The sequence below is a fragment of the Mobula birostris genome, chromosome 11 (assembly GCF_030028105.1).
Source record: "Mobula birostris isolate sMobBir1 chromosome 11, sMobBir1.hap1, whole genome shotgun sequence".
Lineage (NCBI taxonomy): Eukaryota > Metazoa > Chordata > Chondrichthyes > Myliobatiformes > Myliobatidae > Mobula > Mobula birostris.
Genome location: NC_092380.1, coordinates 16,793,251 through 16,818,985, shown reverse-complemented (window position 1 = coordinate 16,818,985; position 25,735 = coordinate 16,793,251). Strand labels below are relative to the sequence as shown.

At 38.7% G+C, this 25,735-nt stretch overlaps 1 protein-coding gene across 3 annotated transcripts in view; it reads left to right on the top strand.

Moving 5' to 3' along the window:
- Positions 1–25,735, top strand: part of LOC140204872 (myosin-9-like) — a 102,949-nt gene that overhangs the window by 3,721 nt on the left and 73,493 nt on the right. For all 3 annotated transcript variants that reach the window (XM_072271762.1, XM_072271760.1, XM_072271761.1), the window contains exons 2-3: positions 5,528–5,880; positions 15,299–15,455. In XM_072271762.1, coding sequence (XP_072127863.1) covers positions 5,548–5,880; positions 15,299–15,455 — 490 coding nt within the window. In that variant the 5' untranslated portion in view covers positions 5,528–5,547. The remainder of the gene's footprint in view (positions 1–5,527; positions 5,881–15,298; positions 15,456–25,735) is intronic.

The following is a 25,735-nucleotide window of genomic DNA, read 5'->3' as shown; positions in this document are numbered from 1 at the left end:
AATGACTGTATAAAGATCAGGATTGGCAATTAAGTTTTGCAATTAGCAAGAATGAAGAGGAATGGGTGGCTGCATTAACTAGAAATAACAATGGGAGTTTAAAAATGCAACATTTAAGGTAGAGACAGACTACTTCAAAATATGAAATAAAGACTAAATAATTACAGGACAATTTTCTATTAATAAACAGGCAAGATAGAGTGAAAAAGAGGCAAGCAGTGGTTATTCCTGCAAGTAGACAGTGTGCAAAGTTGAATGCTAATACAACTAATATGGATTGAAGGGCTGCGGCCCAGAATGATGCTGCCTGACCTACAGATTTTTGTCTATATTGATCCAAATTTCAAATATCTGCAGTCTCTCTTCTGTCAGATTACAGGAGGGAGTTTATATCCTGAGATTGTGGAATTTGATATGTGAAGTGATTACTAAAGAGAGTTTAAGGAGCGATTGATAAGTATTTACGACAGGAATTGATTAACTAGAGGCAGCTTATGATTTATTGTGGTCCAATGGCAAAATACTGGGTAAATTCTCTGGTATTTGTAAATACCAAAAGCTTAAATGTTTATTGGATAATCACATTGAGGCATCCTTATAATGATTGAGGTCAATGGGTGGGGATTGGAGGAAACATACCAAAGAACTAAATTGTACTGACACACAACATGATTGCAGTCATCAGAAAGGATAGTTTTTGTAATCACTTGATTAAGTCTGCTAGTTTGATATTAGCTAGTTCGTAGTCGGCCATTCCATTGTAAAAAGATCAGGAGTGTGGCCATTTGCTGTTTATTCTAATACCATTTATAACTCTGATTCACTAGCACCTGGATAATATCCAGATACAGGCTTTGATAAGTAGTTGGTAACACTTATAGAGCTGGTGCCAGATTATCATAACTTCTTGGCTGTCAGTCTCTTGTCTACTATATAAAAAAATCTTGGGGTAAATAATGGTTTGGTTATCTCAGCTATAAGTTGATAATGAGTAGTGGCTTCATGCGTTGGAGAATGGATATACTTCAGAACTAAAGTTTGCAATCATACTGGTGTTCAAGCAGAGCAGAATGATCTGTCTCAACAACTATTGACTGGTAGCACTCACATCTATCATTATAAAATGCTTGGAGGTTTGGTATGTCTAGAGTTAACTCCTGCCTGAGCAAGAACCTGGACTTCCTGCAATTCACCTCTGTAGCTTTCTCTGCAAGTGGATCCTGTACTTCCTCATATGGAGACCATGTCAGTACAGATTGATAACATCTCTTTGTTGACAATCAACACAGGCATATCTCAAGGATGTACACTTAGCCCACTGGTCTGCTGTCTCTACACATGACTGTGATGAAGCACAGTTTAAGAAGCCATTTATAAATTTGCAGAGTTGACCATGAACCATTGTTCATATAATGTCAGATGGCAACAAGGAGTGAGATAAATCAGCTAGATGAGTGGTGTGAAACAACAACTTTCTACTCAGTGTCAGCAAGACCAAGGGTTTGATTGTGGACTTCAGGAAAGAGAAGTTATAATTTGTTGAGAAATGAGTGGTGAAAAATGTAAGCATTTTATGTTTTTCATTTCAGGGTATCTGTCCTGAGAGATATCTATGTTGATTGTCAACAAAAAATGTTATCACCAATCTGTACTGTCTATGGTCTCCTTATGGGGAAGCCCAACACATTGATACAATTATGAAAAGGGCATGTCAGCAGATTTAAAGAGTTTGAGAAGATTTGGTATGTCACCAAAGAGTCTTGCAAATTTCTGTGGATGTACAGTGGAGAGCATTCTGACTGGTAGCCTCACGGGCTGGTATGAAGATTCCAATGCACAGGATCATATGAATCTGCAGAGAGTTGTAGATTTAGTCAGCTTCATCATGGAAGTCTATGAACACTATCTTATTATTCCTTTTGCATTATTTTGTAAAGTGTAGCAATTTTGTTTTTGCATTGAAGTACTACCACAAAACAACAGATTTCACATCATATAAGACTGATAATAAACTTGATTCTGATTCAAGGCAAAAGTCGGTAGGTTGTGGAGTCCTCTCAGTCAGTAAGTGCAGTACCACAAATCAGTAATTTCAATAGATCAGAATTGGGCAGTTTGTTTGATAAAATAGTATCAGAAATACTCTTGATGAACAGTCTCCTGTTTTTGCATGATTCAATATACATATACTGTATATAGTATACCGAATAAGATTTATTATATTTTTTCTTCTATATTATGTATTGCATTGAACCGCAGCTAATAAGTTAACAAATTTCACATCACATGCTGGTGATGATAAACCTGCTTCTGATTCTACAGTTCTTGATATGCTCATATCATCCAGGTCCTTAAATGTGATGAATGTTCCTCACTCCTCTAGTCAGTGATGTGCTGCTTTATATTCTTGTTAGATGTAAAACAATGCCTATAAAAAGTATTCACCCCTTGAAAGTTTTCATGTTTTATTGTTTTACCACATTGAATCAGTGGATTTAATTTGGCTTTTTTTTGACAGTGATCGACAGAAGTGACTCCTTCGTGTCAAAATGAAAACAAATTTCTACAAATCGGTCTAAATTTATTATAATTAACACAAAATGATTGATTGCATAATTACTCACTGCTTTAAGTCAGTATTCAGTAGATGCACCTTTGGCAACAATTACAGCCTTGAGTCTTTGTGAATAGGTCTCTATCAGCTTTGCACATCAGGACACTGCAACTTTTCCCTATTCTTCTTTACAAAACTGTTCAAGCTTTGTTAGATTGCATGGGGATTGTGAGTGGATAGCCTTTTTTAAGTCCAGCCACAAATTGTCAATTGGATTGAATTCTGGACTCTGACTTAACCACTCCAGGACATTAAATTTGTTGTTTTTAAGCCATTCCTATGAGGCTTGGGGTCATTGTCTTGCTGGAAAACAAATCATCTCCCAAGTTGCCGTTGTCCTGCAAACTGCATCAGGTTTTCCTCCAGAATTTCCTTGTATTTTGCTGCATTCATTTTATTGTCTACCTTCACAAGCCTTCCAGGACCTGCTATAGTGAAGCATCCCCACAGGAAATGCAGCCACCATAATGCTTCACAACATGGATGGTGTTTTTGATTATGTGTGGTTGTTTGGCTTATACCAAACTGTGTTTAGTCTGATGACCAAAAAGCTCAATTTTGGTTTTATTAGATCATAGAACCTTCTTCCATCTGACTTCAAAGTTTCCCACATTCCTTCTGGCAAACTTTAGCCAAGATTTCATGAGTTTTTTTTTCAACTGTAGCTTTCTTTTGCCACTCTCTCATAAAGCTGTGACTGGTGAAGCACCCAGGCAACAGTTGTATGCGTAGTCTCTCCTGTTTCAGGCATTGAAGCTTGTAACTCTTCCAGAGTTGTTGTAGGTCCCTTGGTGGCCTCCCTCACTAGTCCCCTTCTTACATGGTCACTCAGTTTTTGGGGACTGCCTGCTCTAGGCAGATTTACAGTGTGCCATATTCTTCCCATTTCTCAATGGTTGACTTAACTGTACTTCAAGGGATATTGAGTGACTTGGAAATGTTCTTGTATCCATCTCCTGACTTATGCTTTTCAATATCTTTTTTGTGGAGGTGCTTGGAGTGTTCTTTTATCTTCATGGTGTAGTTTTTGCCAGGATATTGACTCACCAGCAGTTAGACCTTCCAGATACAGTTTTTTAAACTACAATCAATTGAAACACCTTGACTGCACACAAATGAACTCCATTTAACTAGTTGTCTTCTAAAACTAATTGGCTGCACCAGTGATGATTTGGTGTCATATTAAAGGGTGTGAATATTTGTGCAATCAATTATTTTGTGTTTTGTATTTATAATTAATTAGATCACTTTGTAGAGATCTGTTGTCACTTTGACATGAGTCTTTTTCTGTTGACCAATGCCCGAAAAAAGCCAAATTAAATCCACTGTGCTTCAGTGTTGTAAAACAATAAAACATGAAAACTTCCAAAGCGGGGGTGAATACTTCTTATAGGGACTGTAGTTCTCCTATAAAAAAACTTCTGTCATCCTAGTATCAAATATAGACCCTCCTGTTAAAGGAAGCTGTTTGTTCTAGTTTACTTTGTTCATGGCTCTCATAATGCACTTGATCAATTGTTACTAAGGGAAGTGAACATGGAATAATTCTGATTAAGAATAATATATCAGATTTTAACAATCAGCTCAATTGTTAATGCTCATTAGGTGTTTAATACCATTTTTAGCATATAATGTTGATTGTAACTTCAGCATTTCTTGGTCAGGGATGTTAGATTTTGAATGAGACGTGAAAAAAAGCTGATCTCCAAGTTGTCTGAAGTTCACTGGGGTTGAAAAGGTTGGGGTGGGCATTAATGTCACAAGTAATTTTTAGAGCAGCTGCTTTATAAGATAGGTAGGTATATGCTTTATTTATCTATCTATCTATCTTATAAAGATATCTTATAAAGTGTAATAATTGTTGTTTGACAAGGAAGTGGTCTTTTCTTTCCATAAGTCTGTTTATTTCTGAGAACAATGTTTCGGTCTGATTTTGTACTAGTATCAAAATTTCGGACATGCTGTTAAGTTTTCTTCAAGTTCTACAGCTTAACATTGTTCAGCAGTTTACTGACAGTAAGCCTGACTAAATGTGAATTTGGGACAAAACCATTTCATATTATTTCATTTTCATGAGGCTTCTATTATAGTTCTGAATGTGGAAAGTAGAAACCACTTGAGTAACATTTGAATTGTCCATGATACCTAATGTTGCAAATTAGAATGTATATGCAATTATTGTTTTCGAAGACTGAATTTTTGGCAGGCGAAATTACCTGAAGCATTCTTAAATAGAAGGATTTCACAATGACACAAAAATTCATCTTCCTTTCAATTAACGTTTTAAAGCACTAGATTTGTACTACATATTTTAACAATTTGTATTGCAAATTGAAGAATTGATACGTAAATATTTTATGAAGTTCTAAATTTGTTTCTAGTCCTGAATATTAAAATTTTATTCACGGCTAAGAGGAATTTTTCTGCTTTCTACTCATTTGCATTCATTTTCCTTTTCCCTTGAATTTATGTAGGTTAAGTTTGAGCCTAAGGCAATTATCTATATATAGCACTGCTGTGCATTGGACAATGTTTGGTTATATTTATGGGTTACACACTGGTGCACAGCAAGCTTATATTGGGGTTGGAGGGCTGAGAGGAAGTTGGAATAGTGTGGTTTAAACTCACTAGCTCAGCATCTGAAATGCTGTGCCGCCTATCATAATGAACAAAGGATATGATGCATTACTTTTCTGTATATCAGTTACAAACTAAGAACAGCGTACACATCAATTTCAATTATATTTCATGTTTATGTGATTCTCTGTGCAGTGTCACACTTTTGCAAAGATGCATTTCATTTTTTGAATAAGCAGTTAAAATTTACCTTTTCCTTTTCTGTAAAATTTTGGTTATTTCTAAAAGTGTAGTTTCAACATCTGAGTCACCTGGATATCTTTTTTTTAATTGCAGGCTTCCAATAAGAGGACAAAATGGCTCAACGGGATGCAGACCGGTATCTCTATGTGGACAAAAATATTATCAATAATCCATTGGCACAAGCTGACTGGGCAGCAAAAAAATTAGTGTGGGTGCCCTCAGAACGCAATGGCTTTGAGGCTGCCAGTCTCAAGGAGGAGATTGGTGAAGAGGCACTCGTTGAATTGGTGGAGAATGGCAAGAAAGTTAAATTTAACAAAGATGACATACAGAAGATGAACCCACCCAAATTCTCCAAAGTTGAAGATATGGCAGAACTGACTTGTCTGAATGAAGCTTCTGTACTCCATAATTTGAAAGAGCGTTACTACTCAGGACTAATCTATGTAAGCCTTTTCTATGTCATTATTAATACTTTGGTTTTGCTATTTGTTGTGATTGCCTGAATATTTTCAATCCAAAATCCAAAAATCTGCTTTGAATAATCAAAAAAGCGGGAAAATCTACTGATCCAACAACTGTCAAAGTCGTGTTTACATAAGGGGATGTATATGCATATGATCAAACCTATTCTGGTCACTTGGCATTTAAAATACGCTTTTCCCCTACAATTTAAATTCTAATTGCTGAAGACATTAGTAACTTCATGCTGATCAACATTACTAGTTTCAGCTAAGCATCTTTCTTATAGAATGTAAGATGTCATTCACTGTCCATAACTTCTCAAGTTGCTGTTTGTAAGGCAACACATCCACACTTTTCATAAGTGCTGACAGTTGAACCCAGTTGAGATTTAATTCTTAAAAACCTTTTCTAGCAGTTAACTCATTGTATTTTTATAACTCGAATTGTTGAGACAATCCTTCTCTATGTATCTAATGAAAATAAGATAACTACTTGGGTAGAATCTAATCTTATTAATTTTAAAGAAATTGGTCATGTTCCTTGCTTAGTTTTTCTGATGAGAAAACTGCTAGTATCAGTGACTTTCACACCACAGATGGATAATGTAGCTGTTAGTTTCTGTGTCTTTGTTTTCTGCCACAAGAAGGCAGTAATAATAGAAGGTATTTTACATCTGAATGAATTAAAAACTTTGTATCTGTAGCCAGTAGTCTCTTTCACCAGTTTTCATTGGCCATTTAGTTGTCCACTTAATCTTGAGAATTTAAAACGTGTTTGAAAAATATAAGTTCTTGCAGTTTACAAAGGAGTAGACCTTTCAGCACTTAAATTTGTTCTTACATAGAGTAAAATTGTACTTCATCATTATCCCTACTCCAACCACCTAATTTAGTTTTATATCCCTCAGTAATCCTGACTGACAAAAGTCTTTGTTTTTAAAATTGTCAACTAAGCTATCATCATTGCATGGTAGTGAACTCTAAATGTTTGGCACTGTAGTGGGAAAAATTGATTTGCTGTCCAGTAGCACAGCTAGGAGAACCACTGCTTTACAGCTTCAGTGACTTGGGTTTAGTCATGACTTTTGGTCTGTGATTGTGACTTTGCAGGTTGCTCTTATTGCCTTGTGGGTTTCCTCTAGGTGCTCTGGTTTCCTCGCATGTTGCAAAGGCTTGTAGGTTGTTGGGTTAATTTGGCACCAAATAGCACATTGTGTATATGTGAGTGATTGAATCTGGGCAGTTGATGAGAACAGAGAGGAAAGATTAAAATGGGATTGTGTAGGATTAATGTCTAAGCGGACATTGCTTCGTGGATCCAGAACTGGCTTGCCCGCAGAAGGTAAAGAGTGGCTGTAGATGGGTCATATTCTGCATGGAGGTCGGTCACCAGTGGTGTGCCTCAGGGACCCCTACTCTTTGTGATTTTTGTAAATGACCTGGATGAAGAAGTGGAGGGATGGGTTAGTAAATTTGCTGATGACACAAAGATTGGACGTGTTGTGGATAGTGTGGAGGGCTATCAGAGGTTACAGTGGGACATCGATTGGATGCAAAACTGGACTGAGAAGTGGCAGATGGAGTTCAACCCAGATAATTGTGAGGTGGTTCATTTTGGTAGGTCAAGTATGATGGCAGAACATAGTATTAATGGTAAGACTCTTGGCAGTGTGGGGGATCAGAGGGGTCTTGGGGTCCAAGTCCATAGGACACTCAAAGCTGCTGCGCAGGTTGACTCTGTGGTTAAGAAAGCATACGATGCATTGGCCTTCATCAATCGTGGGATTGAGTTTAGGAGCTGAGTGGTAATATTGCAGCTATATAGGATCCTGGTCGGACCTCACTTGGAGTACTGTGCTCAGTTCTGGTCGCCTCACTACAGGAAGGATGTGGAAAGCATAGAAAAGCTGCAGAGGAGATTTACAAGGATGTTGCCTGGATTGGGGAGCTTGAATAGGTTGAGTGAACTTGGCCTTTTCTCCTTGGAGTGACGGAGGATGAGAGGTGATCTGATAGAGTTATATAAGATGATGAGAGGCATTGATCATGTGGATAGTCGGAGGCTTTTTCGTAGGGCTGAAATGGCTAGCACAAGAAGGCATAGTTTTAAGGTGCTTGGGAGTAGGTACAGAGGAGATGTCAGGGGTAAGTTGTTTTTTTTTACATAGGGAGTAGTGAGTGCGTGGAATGGGCTGCGAGTGACAGTGGTGGAGGTGGATACGATGGGGTCTTTTAAGAGACTCCTGGACAGGTACATGGAGCTCAGAAAAATAGAGGACTATGGGTAACTCTAGGTAATTTCTAAGGTAAGGACATGTTGGGCACAGCTTTGTGGGCCAAAGGGCCTGTATTGTGCTGTAGGTTTTCTATGTTTTGTTTCTAATGTGAATGGATGGTGGGCTAAGGGCCTGTTTCTGAACTGTTTGATTCTATGTAACTCCTCAACTGGATAATCATTCTCTTGCAGATTATATTTTCTGGTAGATTTCATGAGCAGAAAATTTTGTTTATCCACCTGAACTGTTCTCACTTTTTTGTCCAGATTTTCTCCTCCTGTTTCTGTAAACATTGATTCCTGTTTTGGCATTATTATACTGCTGTTGGTAGCAAGTTCTTGTTGGAATAACAATTTTCACGTGTGGTTGCAGAGCTATGTTGTTCTCAATACTCTTCTCTATTGAAGCCCAAGTAATTCTGGACTCTTGTAACATTGGCTATGCGGGGAAGTCCATGGTACTTCCATACTTGACATTTCTCTCCTGAAATGGACTCCTTTTCTTGTGCCAGAGCTCAGAATACAATTACTGGGTAACTTAGAAGGAAAAGATTCAAGGATCTACCCAAGCTCTCTGAGAAATGCAATGCCCACAAGACATCAGCTGGTAAATTCTAAAAATAGAAATGGAGCATGAGGGAAAATGAGCTCCTGAAGCATGGATCAATATCCCTGCTTGAGTGGTAGAAGGAACAGACTGTTCACTTAACTGCCTTATGTGCTGTCACCTCCATCTTTGGAAGAATATGCATCAGCAACTCATTTCCACAGGACCAGAGTGTTAGTCATTCTTAGTCTTCAGTATCTGAGGAGGAGAAGAGTTTCCATTGTATTGATATTTGGGTTCATTCCAATTGCTTAAGGAATTTTACTTATTCAAGCATAGATTCTCATCTGAAAGTGCCAAATTTTTATATCCAGTATTGCCCATTGAAGATGTCGACCATGATGTATTACAGTTTCACTCTGCTTAGAATGGAACTGGAACAAATGGAAAAGTGGTTGGGGGGGGGGGGGCAGAAGTAAAACTATTTCATCAAGATCCAGCAGACAACATGAGGCTGCTAGTATTAAGTGGAACCACAGTGACGCTCTGGGACTGCGTACAATACTCCCAGATATACCTCTTTAGAGTTACTCTCACTGCAGCATGTAATTTTCTTTTAAGTAATGTACTTTTAAATTGACTTAATGAACTACAGATTTCACGATATTGTGAAGGGCTTGGCAGACTTAACTCTCAAGCAAACAGGTATGGCATCTTTAAGTGGGTGAAGGTTCACCACCATGGCCAGAAGTGAGGCAGGAGAGGGAGACTCCAAGCCAGAGGAATGAGACCCCTCTACTCAGCATCTTTTTAGCAAATAACAGGGCTTCACTTCCAGATGAGCTCAATGCCTCCTACGCTCACTTTGACTGTCAAAACATGGAGGAATCATCACAAACTCCTACAGCCTCCACTGGTCCCGTGATTTCAGTCTCTGGAGCTGACGTGAGTAGCCTTCAGGAGGCTGAACCCACGACAAACATCTGATCTAGATAGGGTACCTGGTTGAGTACTGAAGACCTATGATCAACTGGCTGTAGTGTTCACTGATATCTTTAGCATCTCATTTTGACAGTCTGAGTACCCACCTGCTTCAATCAGGCTTCAATTATACTAGTGCCTAAGAAGAATGTGGTAACCTGCCTCAATAACTATCATCCAGTAGCACTTGCATCCACAGTGATGAAGTGTTTTGAGAGGTTGGTGATGAAACATATCAACTCCTATCTGAGAAGCAACTTGGATCCGTGCCAATTTGCACACCGGTGTAACAGATCCACAGCAGATGCCATCTCATTGGCTCTTCACTTAACCTTGGAACATCTGGACAGCAAAGATACAAACAAAAGGATGTTTTTTATTGATTATAACTTGCCATTTAATACCATCATCCACTCAAACTAATAAATGAGCTTCAAAACCTTGTCTTTGATACCCCCCTGTGCAATGGGATCCTCGATTTCCTCACTTGCAGACCCCAGTCAGTTCAGATTGGCAACAACATCTACCCAAATTCCATCAGCATAGATGCACCACAAGCTTGTGTGCTTAGCCCCCTGCTCTACTCAGTTTGTACTTGTGTCTGTGAGGCTATGCACAGCTCCAATGCCATATTCAAGGTTGCTGATGACATCACTTGTTGGCAGAATCAGAGGTGGTGATGAATCGGCATATAGGAGGGAGATTGAAAATCTGGCTGAGTGGTACCACAACAACAATCTCTCACTTGATGTCCACAAGATCAAGGAGCTGATTACTCAGTTCATGAGGTCCAGGAGCCAGTCCTCATTTGAGGTGGGGCGAGGGGTCAGCAACTTTAAATTCCGCGGTATTATCATTTCAGAGAACCTGTCCTGACCCAGCATGTAAGTACAGTTATGAAGAAAGCATGGCAGAGCTTCTGTTTCCTTGGGTATTCGTGAAAATTCAGCATGATATCTAAAACTTTGGCGAACTTCTGTAGATGTGGAGAGTATGTTGACTGGCTGCATCATAACCTGATATAGAAATGCCAAAGCCTTTGAATGGAAAGTCCTATGAAAAGCAGTGGATACAGCCAAGTCCATCACGGGTAAAACCCTCCCATCATTGAGCACATCTACATGGAGCATTGCTGCAGGAAAACAGCATCTATCATCAGGGACCTCCCACCACCCAGGTCATGCTCTCTTCTCACTGCTGCCATCAGGAAGAAGGTATAGGAGCCTCAGGACTTTCACCACCAAGTTCAGGAACAGTTATTACCCCTCAATCATCAGGCTGTTGAACCAAAGGGGATAACTTCACTCAACTTCACTTGCCCCATCGCTGAAATGTTCCCATAACCTATGGACTCGCGTTCAAGGATTCTTCATCTCATGTTCTCAATATTTATTGCTTATTATTATTTTTTGTATTTGTACAGCTTGTCTTTTGCACACTGGATGATTGCCCAAGATGATAGTCTTTCATTGATTCTATTGTTGTTCTATTATGGATTTATTGAGTATGCTTGCAAGAAAATTAATCTCAAGGTTGTATATGGTGACATATATGTACTTTAATAGTAAATTTACTTTGAACTTTGATTTATAATCTTCATTTAGCAATGTGGAATAATGTCTAATAGCAGGAAACCAAGGAGATTGTAAATACTGCTTACATTGCTCAAGATGTGTTTTTGGATTAAATTTGGCGACTATATATCCTTAATTATTCTTTTAGACCTATTGGTATATTATAATCTAGTGAGTCCGGTAGATTAAATCTCCTCCAGTTTCTTCGCGATGGGAAGCCCTATAATTATATTCCCAAATATTTCTGATAATTCAGACACTTAGTTATGTATCAGTGTGCTTGGTGAGCATTAAGTGTATAAATTTGGAAGGTAGTGGTAGGATAAAGTGTAATTGCCCTAATTCTTAACTACCCCCATGTCCCATTGTAAAGGTTGGGCTTTATTCATTTTGTCTTCTACTACAGTATTAACCTTGACCTGCTAGTTGTATTTGGAATATTGCATGTATTGCAATACATTTTACCATTTTAACTGGGTGTTGAAGAAGACGGAGAGTCTTCAGGGAGATTATAGTCTCAGTAAATAGATGCAGAATTAACATTTTCCCTTGTTATGTTTTGTAACTCCAATACATAAAATTAATTAAAAGCAGCAGAACACAAAACTGGGAATGTGAGTCTAACTACATGTTTACTTTCAGTGAGGCATGCACGTATCAAGTGGTAGTGACATGACATAGGCAGTTCACTTTATACTTACAACCCATAATGAATTATTTAAACAAACAATGCCTAAATCAACAACATATTTACAAGATTACACAAATATTACAAACACAACAATCCTGACTAGTGTTCCTAGAACTAGGCTGTAAGTGGAGGGTTTGAGATTGAGACAAAGTATCTATAACAGGGTTTACCAAAGTTTTTTATGGCATGGAGCCTTGCCATTAACCAAAGGGTCCATGGGCCCCAGGTTGGAAACCCTGATCTGTCAGAACAAGGACTTGTTAGGTTGGGTAACAGCTTCACCCCCCCCCCCACCCCACCTTTGGCTGTGAGAATTCTGACACGCTGGGTGGTGGCAGCGTGTAATACTGTTGTATATTAACTATGTGCAGTTTATGTCAACTTGCACATAATATCAGAAAAGGTAATTTTAAAAGGTTTTCTGTTTATCACATAGAGCACATTATTTAACATGCTATATGTGATCTATGTACTGCATATTTCACTTGGCCCCTGAGGAATGTTGTTTCGTTTAGTTGTATACATGTATATAGTTGAATGACAACAAACTTGAACTTTTTACCTAATTGGTAAATTGAAATTCCTAACCCAGGAGGGCCATGAAGACTCAGCCTCTGAATATATTCAAAACAAGATCGATTTCCTTTTGGATATAGGATAGGGAATACAGGTTTAATGCAGGAAAGTGCTGTTTGAGGTAAAAAGTCAGTTAATCTTTTTGAATAGTGGAGAAGCACAATGGCCCAAACGCCTACCTTTTCTGTTTCTTGCGGTCCAGAAGTCTCATTGAAAACAGCTGATTTGGAATTTGGGGTAATTGTTTTGGTGATAAAACTGTCACTTTGGAATATATTGGGGTAGAAAGCTACCTGAGTTTGAGTTTGTTTGGATTTCAGGGCTACACTGTGATGCTCGTGGTTAACATTGTAATGGAGGCATTTAACCCTGTTTTGATACTTAGAATTCTAAGCTTAATTGTCAAACGAGGTAGAGCTGTTGTAAGTGAACTAGCTATAAGAATTTGCACTAACAAGCAGGAAGAAACGTGAATTTGTATAATTCTTTAACCCCCCCCCCCCCCGCCTTCCGGATAGCTCAATGTAATTAAATACCCTTTTGAAGTATGTTTGTATGGCAGAGGAACAAATCTGATTCCCCTAGCTTTGCAGTAGAATCTTAAACACAGCATGATTTATATCCCAATCTATTCAAAGAGCACAAAGCTGCAGTATTGGTGCTAACGGGATTTCCCCTCCTCCATTATTGATGCTGCCCTCACCTGTATCTCCTCCATTTCCTGAACATCCATGCTCACTCCTTCTTCCTGCTGCATTAACAGTGACAAAGTCCTTGCCTACCACGCCACAAGCCTCTGCATCCCAACTTCCGTCATTTCCAAAGGAATTCTACCAATTTCTGCAAGGATTGCTCTTTCTGTGATTCCCTTGTCCATTTGTCCCTCCTGGCACTTGCCCTTGCAAGCGGCTTAAGTGCTACACTTGCCCATTCACCAACTGACTCACCTCTATTCAGGGCCCCAAACAGTCTTTACTGGTGAGGCAACACTTCACCTGCGAATCTGCTGGTGTCGTCTATTGTGTCCACATCTACGTTGGTGAGACCTGACATAAATTGGAGGGCAGTTTCGTTGAGTACCTCCATTCCATCTACCAAAAGTGGAACTTCCCAGTGGCCAAACATTTTAATTCCAGTTCCAACATGTGGGTCTATGTCTCTCGTGCCAAGGTGGGGCCCCCCTCAGGGTGGAGAAGCAACACCCTATATTCCTTCTGGGTAGCCTCCAACCTGATGGCATAAATATAGATTTCTCCCTCTGGTAATTTATTTTTCTCTCCCTTCGTCCCCCTCCCTTCTATTCCCCACTCTGGCCTTTTTGCCTCTTCTTACCTTCTTAACACTTCCCCTCTTCCCCTGGGTTCTTCCACCCCCCCCACCCCTTTCCTTTCTCCTATGGTCCACTTGTATCTCCTATCAGACTATCAGATTCCTTCTTCTCTAACCCTTTATCTTTCCTATCCACTTGGCTCCACCTATCACATTTTTCCACCTTTTTATTGTGTCTTCTTCCTTCCCTGCCAGTCTTGAAGAAGGGTCTTGACCTGAAACAATGACTGTTTATTCATTTCCAAAGATGCTACCTGACCTACTGAGTTCTTCAAGCATTTTGTGTGTGTGTTGCTAAATATTTGAGATCCCTGTACAGTCTGGCAGCTTTGGGGAGTTTGGCCCTGGACTAGCTGATTTTCCAGACTAGTGGGTGTTACTGCTATTACCCATATCCCCTTGTTTTACATGTTGCAAAAAAGTTCAATCATGTAAGAAGTGTGATGTGAAGGGAACAGAAAATGCACAAGCACTTTGGATACCATCTGGCCACTGATCTATACATGTTCCTGACTCCTGCTTATCTAGACCCTCTCTCTGACTACACCCCCACTTGCACTGTGGAACCCTGTCTCGTGTCAGGTGCTCAAGCCAGGTACCAGGCCATTAGGATTCTGGAATGATCAGATATCAGATTATTGGAGTTTTACAGTACTTTGGAATTTAAAAATAGAAAACGGTAGGAATTTTCAGCAATTATTGGTGAAGAATCAAAGTTAACATTTTCGGCCTGTGACCATTTAATCTTTAAGCAAAGGCATTGTATCTGTATCTGTATGGGCCAAGATATTGTATCAAACCGATTTGTAGGAAGACGGTGAGTAGTGGTGACCAATTCTACCTCTCTAAGGCTGATTCTGCCTGTTCTGTAGGTGCCAAGTCACTGTTCATGTTTCTTACTTTAACTATACAATTATACATAAACTGAGCCGTATTAATAACGCAAAATACTGCATTTTTAATTTTAAAAAATACAAAAGTTGCAATCAACATCTGTACAAGGAGAAATGGTTAAGAATCAATGACCTATTTTTGAATTTTTTTTGAAATTCCATTTTTCAGGCAGCATTGTTTGTAGCATACATAGCAAAATAAAACCAAATTTAATCAGTTTAAATGTGTTTTATTTTTACCTTTTTCACCCTGGAAACTTTGAATCCTTTTCTGTCTTTGCAGCTGTGGTAACCTATGGCTTCCTTCAATCCTGCCTTTGTAAATCATTCATGAAGTTCATATCAATGGTTATTGTATGATGTTGAGCATATGTTTTCTGTCAGGTTTCGTCACGCCATTCTTTCTGTCAATTAATGTTTTTGGAATCATTGATTCATTTTTGACCAAGAATGTTTTTTGTCATGTTGGTGTAATATAGATAAAAATGCTACATTTCTTTTGTAAACTTACATAATTTTGTTTTCTTTTTTTAGACTTACTCAGGTCTTTTCTGTGTGGTCATTAATCCTTACAAGAATCTACCTATCTACACTGAGGAGATTGTTGAGATGTACAAGGGAAAAAAGCGGCATGAGTTGCCACCCCACATCTATGCCATTACAGATACTGCATACAGAAGCATGTTGCAAGGTGAGGGTTTTGCCTTGAGGTATTTAAGTAGCCAATGTTTGACAGTCTTATTACATCTACAATTAATTATTTTTTTGAATATGCCGCAAACTATGTTGGCCATGAAGATTAACTTCTCATTCTGCATTATTAACACCACTTGCTTATTGGGTTAATGTTTTCCCCTTGTTGAAGCTGTTAAGTGCTTGGTTATATGGATCCTGAGTGCAAGTCATCAGGTATCTTTTCCAAATACTTCTAATCCTTACATGAGCAACAGTAATGGTGTTTGCGGGTTACTTGTCCCAAGGAAATAAGTATTCCAGTCCTTTAACTTCCAACAATTGTGTTATCTTGACGGACAGTTTCCATGCATTTAAACTTCCAGCGGAAGTTTCTGGATAGTGAAAAGGAATTGTACAGTATAACAAGTTGGTTTATTAATGTACCTTTCACGTGTTACGAATTGATCATATGGCAAAACTACTTTCTTTCCGAAAGGTCGGCTCATTGCATTTTTAACATGATGGATAAAAGTTAATTTTAATAGGGTTACTTATTGGAATATAATGCAATATCTGAACTAGTGGAAGCAGATTCAGTAGAAATTTTCAAAAGACAATTGCATAAGCAACTTGAAAGATTGCAAAACTATGTCAGGTAAGCAGGGCCATGTGACTAATAACATTTTCCAAGGTATATTGGTTTCAGTTCCCTTCCAGGCTGAAATTCTGAGTAGTGTAGCTATTTAATTTGAGAATAACTTGCTGTTTGTAGAACTTTTTAATATTGTTGATATTCCCAATAGTGTAGAATTATGTATTCTGTGGCGAACTTGCTCATTTTGTTTGACTTTAAAACAAAAGTGAATGGAATATTTAAAATAACTGGAAAGTGCTAGAGCTAGTGGGCCAGGTAGCATTTCCGTAGAAAGCTGCGTGGCCTTTTTTATTGGATATGTTTAGTTGCAAATTCTATATGTGAAACCTCAATTCTGTTTTAAGTATAGTTCTCCTTGGCTTATTCTGCATATTCTGTTTCTCATTTCTATCATTCAGATATGTGCAACTAGAAACACTGGTGGTTAGGATGATCTCATCCTGTTTTTGGGTGTGGTAGTCTATTGCTTTTGATATGGACCAGTTTGGAAGCAAGATGAGAGATGGTGAGCAGGAACAGGAAGCAGTATATGCATAATGACCTTAAATGTGTATTCTATTGGTGAATAGGTTTGGCTGAAGTATGATTTGATTACAAATAAAACTTGGTTTAAGAAAAAGATTTGCTTTTGCAGTGAGTAAGTCATTTGGTCTACCCCCATTGGTTGTAATTAACTTGTTAAAATCAATACAATATGTTAGTGATTTGACTCACAGTAGGTGATAATTGGAAAATAAATGAGATATGTGAAATTGCTTGGTTGGAAGTAACAGTGATTTTGTCCTCCCCCTTTCATGAATTTAAAATAAGAATTTAGTGATGTTACAGTAGTTTGGCCAGAAGCTTATCTTGACATCAGAAGTGATACCAAGATTATTAACCATGCAAAAGGAGTGAGATTAGAAAGTGGAGTTGGGAATTAAAAGAATAGAGTTTGAGAGTTGATCTGCCTTGCGTTGGAGGAAATTTTCATTGATCCAGAATTAAAGTAGAGCTGGGAATTCAGCACATGGTCATTGTTTGAGGGAATTTGCTGAGGGTCAGCGTACACATCAGAAATGTGGTTAACTTTGATATTTCCCAAGGAAGTAACAATGCAATAGTAGGAAAAAGTACCGTTACATTGTGTATAACTGAAAAGATAAAAATGGAATGCCAAGTCAGATTGGAAAGACCGAGTATGTGTCGAATCAAGGTGCAAACCCGGGCCCGAGAGCATATCATTGTGGCAGGGCGCAGGTCCGAGAGCGAGGAACGATCTGAGGTTTGGCCGATTTAAATCCACGTCAGATTGCGGTCTGGCCAGGGGAGTGGGATGAGCCAGTGTTACTTGCCTCTGTGCTGAACTGAGGCCGTGGCCTACAACTAACGGGCTCCTGGATCAACTGCAGTAATGATTGACTTCATGGTTGCGCACTCACTTTTGTGAACTTCAGTTCAGAATGTTAGTTGTTTACTTTTATTGTTTGTATGATTTGTTATTCTGTGCACATTTGGTGTTTGACAGTCTTCTATTCTTAATGGGTTCTATTGGGTTTCTTTGTTTTGTGTCTGCCTGTAAGGAAAATAATCTCAAGGTTGTATATGGTATACACACTTTGATAATGTACTTTGTACTTTTGAAGTTTGATTGGATGGTATCATTGAGAGTTTAGAGAAATATTGAAGTAACAATATTTGCAATATGCACTGCATTTAGTTTCGTATATCAGTTTTAAAAAAATCTATAACGTAATGTTGTAGGAACTGAACAGTATCCAGGTTTGGGTTAGTAAATGGCGCAGAACATCTGCCATAGATGTGGCTGTCTCCAACAAGTGTATGTTTGACTTTCTCCTTTTGGCACCCATAGGCAAAACTATAATTGAAATAATTACCATTAACATATTTAAGGGCACTACTGACATATTTGGGAGCAAGATCAATCACAGATGCATTGCTATTAGAAACAGGGCAGCTGACTCTTATCCTCCTAGACTTGTAAGTTGCATTAAGAATGTGATAAATAAAATAGGTGCCTGAACTGGTGCTGCCTCAAGAAACTAACCTAGATAAAGGAGGTTACGTAATTGATTCCTCATCCACCACCTTAAATTATTCCCAAGTTGCAAACTAATTTGCCTTGAAACTAAGTTACTGTTTCCTTGTTGCTGGGGCATAATTCTGGAACTCCCTACTTTGTGAGGTGTCTTCATTGTTCAAAGTGACTTGCAACAACCATCTTTCAATGCTTCAGGGATGGACAGTAATGCAGGTACTCCTAACAATAGAATCAGAATTAACTTTATTTCATAGATGAAAAAAATAAAGTAATAGTTTGTCAAGGATTGTCAGGGTCCAATAAATTTAATACAGAAGTATTATTTCTATAATCCAATGGGGGAGAAAATTTTGAAGATATAGTCGTTACTACTTCATCATGTTAGTGATACTTTCCTCCTCTTTCATATAGTATGTAACATTATTTTGATTTCAAATGTTCTTTTGAATTTCTACTTTATTCATAAATTTGGTACTTGATTTCATTAGTCATGTTCTATTTCTGATTGGCATTTCTGTTGGCTTTGGGAGGGAGTGATAAGATCTTGTAGAACATAGAGAAGAAAAAGTAGAAAAGGAAGCAAAGCCAAAGAACTTATTAGATGAATTATTGAATTTTATGGGATATTACAGCTTGTGTGGGACTTAGAGGCATGAGGGTTAATATTATAGTATGCTGTATGTTTAACATTCCAGGAGTTTCATGTTGCAGTGGAAGAAATATAGCACTTGTTCAGACAAGCTGGGTTTTTAACAGGGTATTATCTTGATTTGTACCAGCACGCTGACAAGTTTTTCCATATAAGGGAATGAAACTGACAGGCATCAAGTTTGCAAATGTGGTTGAACACAATCTCCAGATATCTTGGATCTCCTTACAAGTGGATCAAGACCTTACCCAATTGTGGTAGCTGGCCATCCTATATCCATAATGCACAATCACCTACTTGAGGTGCAAATACTGGTCAAGGATAATGTTGGCAATTGGGTGGTTGATGTGACGTATGTTTGGGATGTTTTTTTTTTAGAGATACAGTATGGAATAGGCCCTTCAAGCTGCTCTGTCCAGTAATCCACTGATTTTTAACTCTAGCTTAAGGACAGGTCAACTTACAATGACCAAACAATGTACTAACTAATAGGTCTTTGGACTGCGGGATGAATCTGGAGTACCCAGAGGAAACTAGCGCATGATTTGGGTTTGAGGGAGAGTTGCACAGTGTCAGCCTCACTCTCTCTTCCCAATTCCCATTTGGATCCAGTGGCAAGACAGTGTCGAGACGGCTGGAGATGGGACTAGGCACAGTGGATGACCAGGACGTTTTCTGTGTCTTGTCCTGCTCTACGCGTTCCATGACACTTTCAGAGACCGTCTTCTTGACAGTTGGATCTTCCATTGGTCTTGTCCGCTCAGTCTGCCGGAGTCTGTCTTCGCATGCTGGAATAGACATCTCCCTATCTCACCAAGGGTGTGAGACCTGTCAGCTACCCTCACCTGGTTTAGCCAGCTTGTCGAATCCGTTGCCCGGGGTGTGGCCGCCGTTGCATGCAGACAGCTACGAGGAGCCGCAGGTGAGAGCTGAGTGCCAGGGATAGTGTTGGTGGGAACAACAAAACAAAATTCAGAACATATTGCCTATTTCTTCTGTGCCTCTGTCATGAAAATTTAATAGTAATCATGCAGAAAACTTAACAACCCATCAATGAATGGCAGAAGAAGCTAGTAGGAACATTAATAAGTGGTGTATTCTTGGGTAATAAAATCCATTTCCTATCCATGTTTAATCCTGAGCATTGATGCGCGTTTGTTGCTTTCAGAATGGAATTTTTCCTCCAGATCTCTTCTTCAAAATTGGCAGTTTTTATGGGAATTATTTTTGACTTCCAATGCTGCACAGTGGAAATTAAACATTGGCAAAAAATACAAATAATTAATGTATAATTATAATACAAACTGACTGAACTTTAACACAAATACTGATTATTTGTACATTTATAAGCAGTCAATTCCAAAAGTATACTTAAATTTTATTAAAATTGCTTGATTTTATATTGTTTGAGTGTTCTTTAAAGTAAAAGAACAAGACTAGACTAAATTTAGGCAAGTCTCTCTTTAAACTTAATCAGTTTTCATTAACATTTAAGATCCTTTGCCAGTTTTATTTTCATTTGGCAATTTAGCAAGTTTATTTTTATTCAGCATAGTATTGTGGGCCCAATGATCTGTTCATGTGCTGAGCCTGTTCTAAGCTTATTTTGGTGGATGTGTTGCATAATTGATCCAAACTTTGTTTTGAACTAGGTTTTGGGGAGGGAAGTCAATCAGACAAGCTGTGTTCAAGATTATGTTTAGTTAGACTCCTAACAGGCAATCTTGTTATTTGTGAAAATCTCAAAGATTGCAGAGCTACTACATGTTTTAATTTTCTAGTCTAGCAGCCTTGGGACCTGATTTGATGCTGAAACACAGAAATTACCTGCAGTCACTTTCCTCTGAGCAAGGGGATTGTTTTAAATATAGTTCGAACTATGAGAAATGAAAGCTTGAGGGTTCCATGAACTTTCTGTAACCCAAAGTTTCAGTAAGTTGGAAATGCTTTTGGGTGAGATCCCCAAAGTTGTACAGGTAGTTACTGTAATGAGCTACAGATTAGTTTGTTCGTTAGGTGCTGTATCACATCGTGGTCTTTCCATGACCATGATTGCTCTTGGCAAATTCTTCTGCAGAAGTGGTTTTCCATTGTCTTCTGGGTAGTGTCTTTACAAGACAGGTGACCCCAGCCATTTTCAATACTCTTCAGAGATTGTCTGCCTAGTGTCAGTGGTTGTGATATGCACCAGCTGCTCATATGATCATCCACCACCTGCTCCCATGGCTTCACGTGACCCTGATTTTGGGGAGGGGGGGGTGGCTAAGTAGATGCTATACCTTGCTCAAGGGTGACCTGCAGACTAGCTGAGGGAAGGAACGCCTTCCACCTCCTTTGGTAGAGGTGCATCTTCACCCTGCCATCCCCAGATTAGTACAGATGTTAATTTTAGGTCAGGGTTATATTTTATAATTTGTGAGAACAGATATCTATTATATTCAACAGATGGTGGACCACATTGCAGCCTTTAGTGAAAAAATGTATGCAAGTGCTTGGATTTGGATAATCAAGTTAAGTTATAAGCATTGGAAAATTAGAGACTGCACTCTGGTGTTTAGTGTAATATAGTGAAATTTTAAAGGGGGGAGGCTTCATATGAATTTAAAATATTAATTCTAAATAGATAACAGACCTTCCATAATTGAGTTACTTGATCAAGTTTATCAGTATTGCCTGTGATCCAGTATGCCATCATAATCATAAAAGTGAAGTTCTATTGAAATATAGGAAAGTTCATAATTTAAAGCTTCTTACAGGTATTGCAGGCCATCCAGAAGAAATTCACTAGGCTATTTCCAAAGATGAGACCCTGAACAAAAAATATTGCACCTGTATTCTTTTAAATTTAGAAGACTATATTATAATCAAAGAGGACATGATAAAGTAAATGTTGAGATGTTCTACTAATGAGAGAGTCTTGAATGAGAAGGCATAATTACAAGAGAGTGGACAATCATTTAAAATTCAGGTGTATAGGAATTCTCGAAGCTGTTGAATCTCTGGAATTCTCTAGCTTTGAGATTCTGAAGGCTAGATTATTGGAGGTATTTAATTGGTAGTTGAATCTGTGAAAGATTTAGCAATTGAACGCTTTGGAGCTGGCACAAAAGTGGATTTCATACCTGGAGCAAATCAGCAATGATAATTGAATATCAAGGGCAAATTTGGAGTGCTGCAGAGCCCATTTCTGCTCTTGTTTATGCTTGTGTTCTTGTATCTCTAAATTCCTTCATCCTTTTTTAGTATCCAGGCTCACAGAAATATGACTAACACTTCATTGGATCTAGATTTTTCTTTTACTCCATTTCTGATCTTTCATTCATTGGAAACCGTGTCGCATTCAATGTGACCCAGTTTATCATAACCTATTTTACTTATAGCTCAAGGGTAACTGAAATTTATTGGCTGGTAGGTTGTTTCGACGTTTACTTAGTATTTTAATAAACACTAGCATTCCTTTGCTCAGCTAGATAATTGAACAGACCTTTTAAGGAGAAAATACAAAAAGTAGTAATCACATAAAGTGATTAAAATACTCAAGGTCATTAATTAATACCACCTGTGTTAGCACTGTGATAGAACAACTAGTCAGTCCACCCTTTCCCCCAGAATTCTGCAGCTTTCCTGTATCAAACATATCTAATTGCCTTTGGAAAATTACTGTTGAAAGTCTTTCCACCATGTTTTAAGACAATTCATTGCAGAATAATTTCACTTCTTGTTTTGTTTTTAAACTGTTTTTGATGACTTAGTATATTCCAGTTATTTTTAGCTTAGAGTTGCAAGCTTTGTGAGGTTGCCCTAATTTTGGGATGTCAGTTTTCTGTTATATTCATGGGCTAGCCTTTCATTATTTAGGAGGTACACCATATTACGATCAGCTCTATTTGTTGCATGTACATTGAAACGTGCAGTGAAATTTGTCATTCTGCTTCATCAACCAACATGATCCGAGGATTGTGCTGGAGCAATCCGCCAAGTGTTGCCACACTTCCTGTGCCAACATAGCAGCCCACTACTTGCTAACCCTAACCGTATGTCTTCGCACGTGGGAAGAAACTGGAGTACCCAGAGGAAATTCACATGGTCACAGGGAGAATATGCAGACTCCTTACAGCCAACAGTGGGCTTAAACTGTGATCAGTGATTGCTGGCATAGTAAAGCAGTTGCGCTAATCAGTAAGCTACCGTGCCTCCCTACTCTTTCAATTTACAATTGTACCAAACATTGGTTGGACTCTACTTGGAGTATTGTATACATTTTTGTTTGCCATACGACAGAAAGGATCTGCTAGCAATAAGAATGTAGAGCAATTCACCAGGATGTTGCCTAGAAGTTATGAGCAGAAGTTATGAGGAAAGATTGGATAGGCTGGATTTATTTGATTGAGATAAGTCTCCAGATCCTGATGTATCCTCATGCTGGGGTTTTGGGTGTGATTAGTGAGATAGCTGATCATTAATTTTCCTATTTCCATAGGGGACAGAAGGAAGCCATTCCACTGAAGTCCAGGCTGGTGCTTAGAGCAATTGTATTATCACCACTAATTTTCCCTGTAATCTGTTTACGTTAATTCCTCTCGTTTCACCTAAAGTGGTTAAATAATCCACCAATTTGCACTGTAGTGTTCTCGTGCAGTGTGTTGAAACTCTGACTAAACACCAAGTTAAACCGGAACCAAAGAAGACAGAGTCGTATTAAGGTTAACCATTTACTGTTCACTCTTCCACATTAACTTGGTATGGTGAAAACTGTTGATAAAAAAAATACAAACATATACAGCGTCTGTTTCATTCTGGAGACCACTCACGCTCTCTTTTAGCGAGTGTCTCCAGCCGCCCCAAGTAGCGGGTGAGGGGTCCCGTCAAACTGCTATTGGGCTCTAGCGGACCCCGCGTTTGAAATTGAAAAGCCGGCTCGCGCGCTGCCCCAACCGCCGCTTCCTTAACAGAAACCGCGTCAATATTTTTACTCCAAATACATTCTTGTGAACTTATGGCGTTGCTTCTATAATGTTTCTTTGTGGGTAGAAACGGAGCTCTTCACGATCATGCTGCACACATGGCATCCACCTTCACACCTTCTCCGAACCAAGAGGCAGCGAAACCGGAGGTGATGTCATCACATGCCGCGATATACCATAGACAATGGATTTACCTTTGTTATACTGTAACATAATTATCAACCTTTAACTTTAACTAGAAAATAGTTACAAACAAATCATTTAAAACGTAGACCCAACAAAGTCAAATAAATGCCTTAAGGGCAATACATGCACATATTTGGGGTGTGAGATACAATTGGAACATGTGGTCACAGGAAGAATGTGCAAGCTCCACAAAGACAGCATCATATATCAGGACAGAGTTCTGAAGCAGCAGTTCTTGTACCACAGCTATAATTTTCTAAAATTACTTGCATTTGGACAAAGTAAGACCTCCCATCAGTGTTGCTCACCAGTGTCCTCTCCTTGGCTCACCCAGTGCAAGACAAACTGATTTACCGTTGTCTGTGGCTGAACCGGCACGAGATGAGGAACTGTTGTGTACTTGCTCTTGCAGAAACGTCGCTCCAGAACAACATCTCATGCACCATCAGTCTTCAGGCCATGCCAGTTAGGGACTTGTGCTAATATTTTTTATGACTGTATGTGCTTTCGTAACTGTGCTATGTATTGTGTTTTGCACTTTGACACTGGAGGGATGCTGTTTCATTTACCTGTATACATTTTAAAGGTCGAATAACAATTGAACTTGAACTATTGTAGTCCCTTAAAAAATGCTATGGATAAAGAACTGGTGAATGCCCTGTGCTTGGTTTCCTAACTGTTTGATATGGTGTTGCATTAAAAGTCATTGTGGAAAATCAAAATTCATGGTATAGTTGGTAACAACAGGTAAGATTTAGCTAAAAGGTTGGCTGGCTCAATGGGAAGTAGGAGCCAGAAGTGGATCTTTTTTCAATTAGGATTAAATAAGTGGTGTGCCATAGGAATTGGTGCTATGATTTATAAATACAAAATATTCTGCAGATGCTGGGGTCAAAGCAACACTCACAACAAGCTGGAGGAACTCAGCAGGTTGGACAGCATCCGTGGAAGTGATCAGTCAATGTTTCGGGCCAGAACTTCATCAGGGTTCCGGCCTGAAACGTTGACTGATCATTTCCACTGATGCTGCCTGACCTGCTGAGTTCCTCCAGCTTGTTGTGAGTGGTGCTATGACTTAAGTTTCTTACAAATTATAGAATTGACTTGTGGGAAGGGATCTAAGGTATGGTTGCTAAACTTGCTGGAACACGATAATGGGTATGACAGCAAGTTGTGAAGAAGCTGAAAGCTACAAAGGAGAATTGATAGGTTAAGTGAGTGGCCAAAGGACTATCAAATTAAATATGTTTAAAAATCACTCTTTGCAAGAAACATGAAAGCAAAGTATTAAATGGTGAGAGATTGCAGAGGGATCTGGGTGCATGATTTGTAAAAGGATAGTACGCAGGTACAAGTTGTTAGGAAAGCTAATTGAGCATGGCTATTCATTGGGAAGGGAGGTGAATGCAATACAGATGTTACACTTCAGTTACATCTGGAGCAGTGTTGGACCTTAAAAGAAATTAAACATGCAGGAATTGCTGACTTACAAGAGACAATTGGACAGGCTAGGCTTCAGGGACTTGTGCTAATATTTTTGTTACTGTATGTGCTGTTGTAACAATATGGAAGGATCTTGAATGATGTGTATCAGATATATTAACAGGGTGAATATGGAGAGAGGAAGTTTCCTTATGGGAGAATCTAGAATAAGAAATATTTTTTTAAAAACTGAAGGTGTTGCTCTTTTCAGATATATATGAGGTGGGGTTTTTTTTGGGACTTCTTTCTCAAAAGGCAGCGGCAGTAAAATATTTGAACATTTTATATTTTTAGAAGCTACAGATTCTGGTTAGTTGAG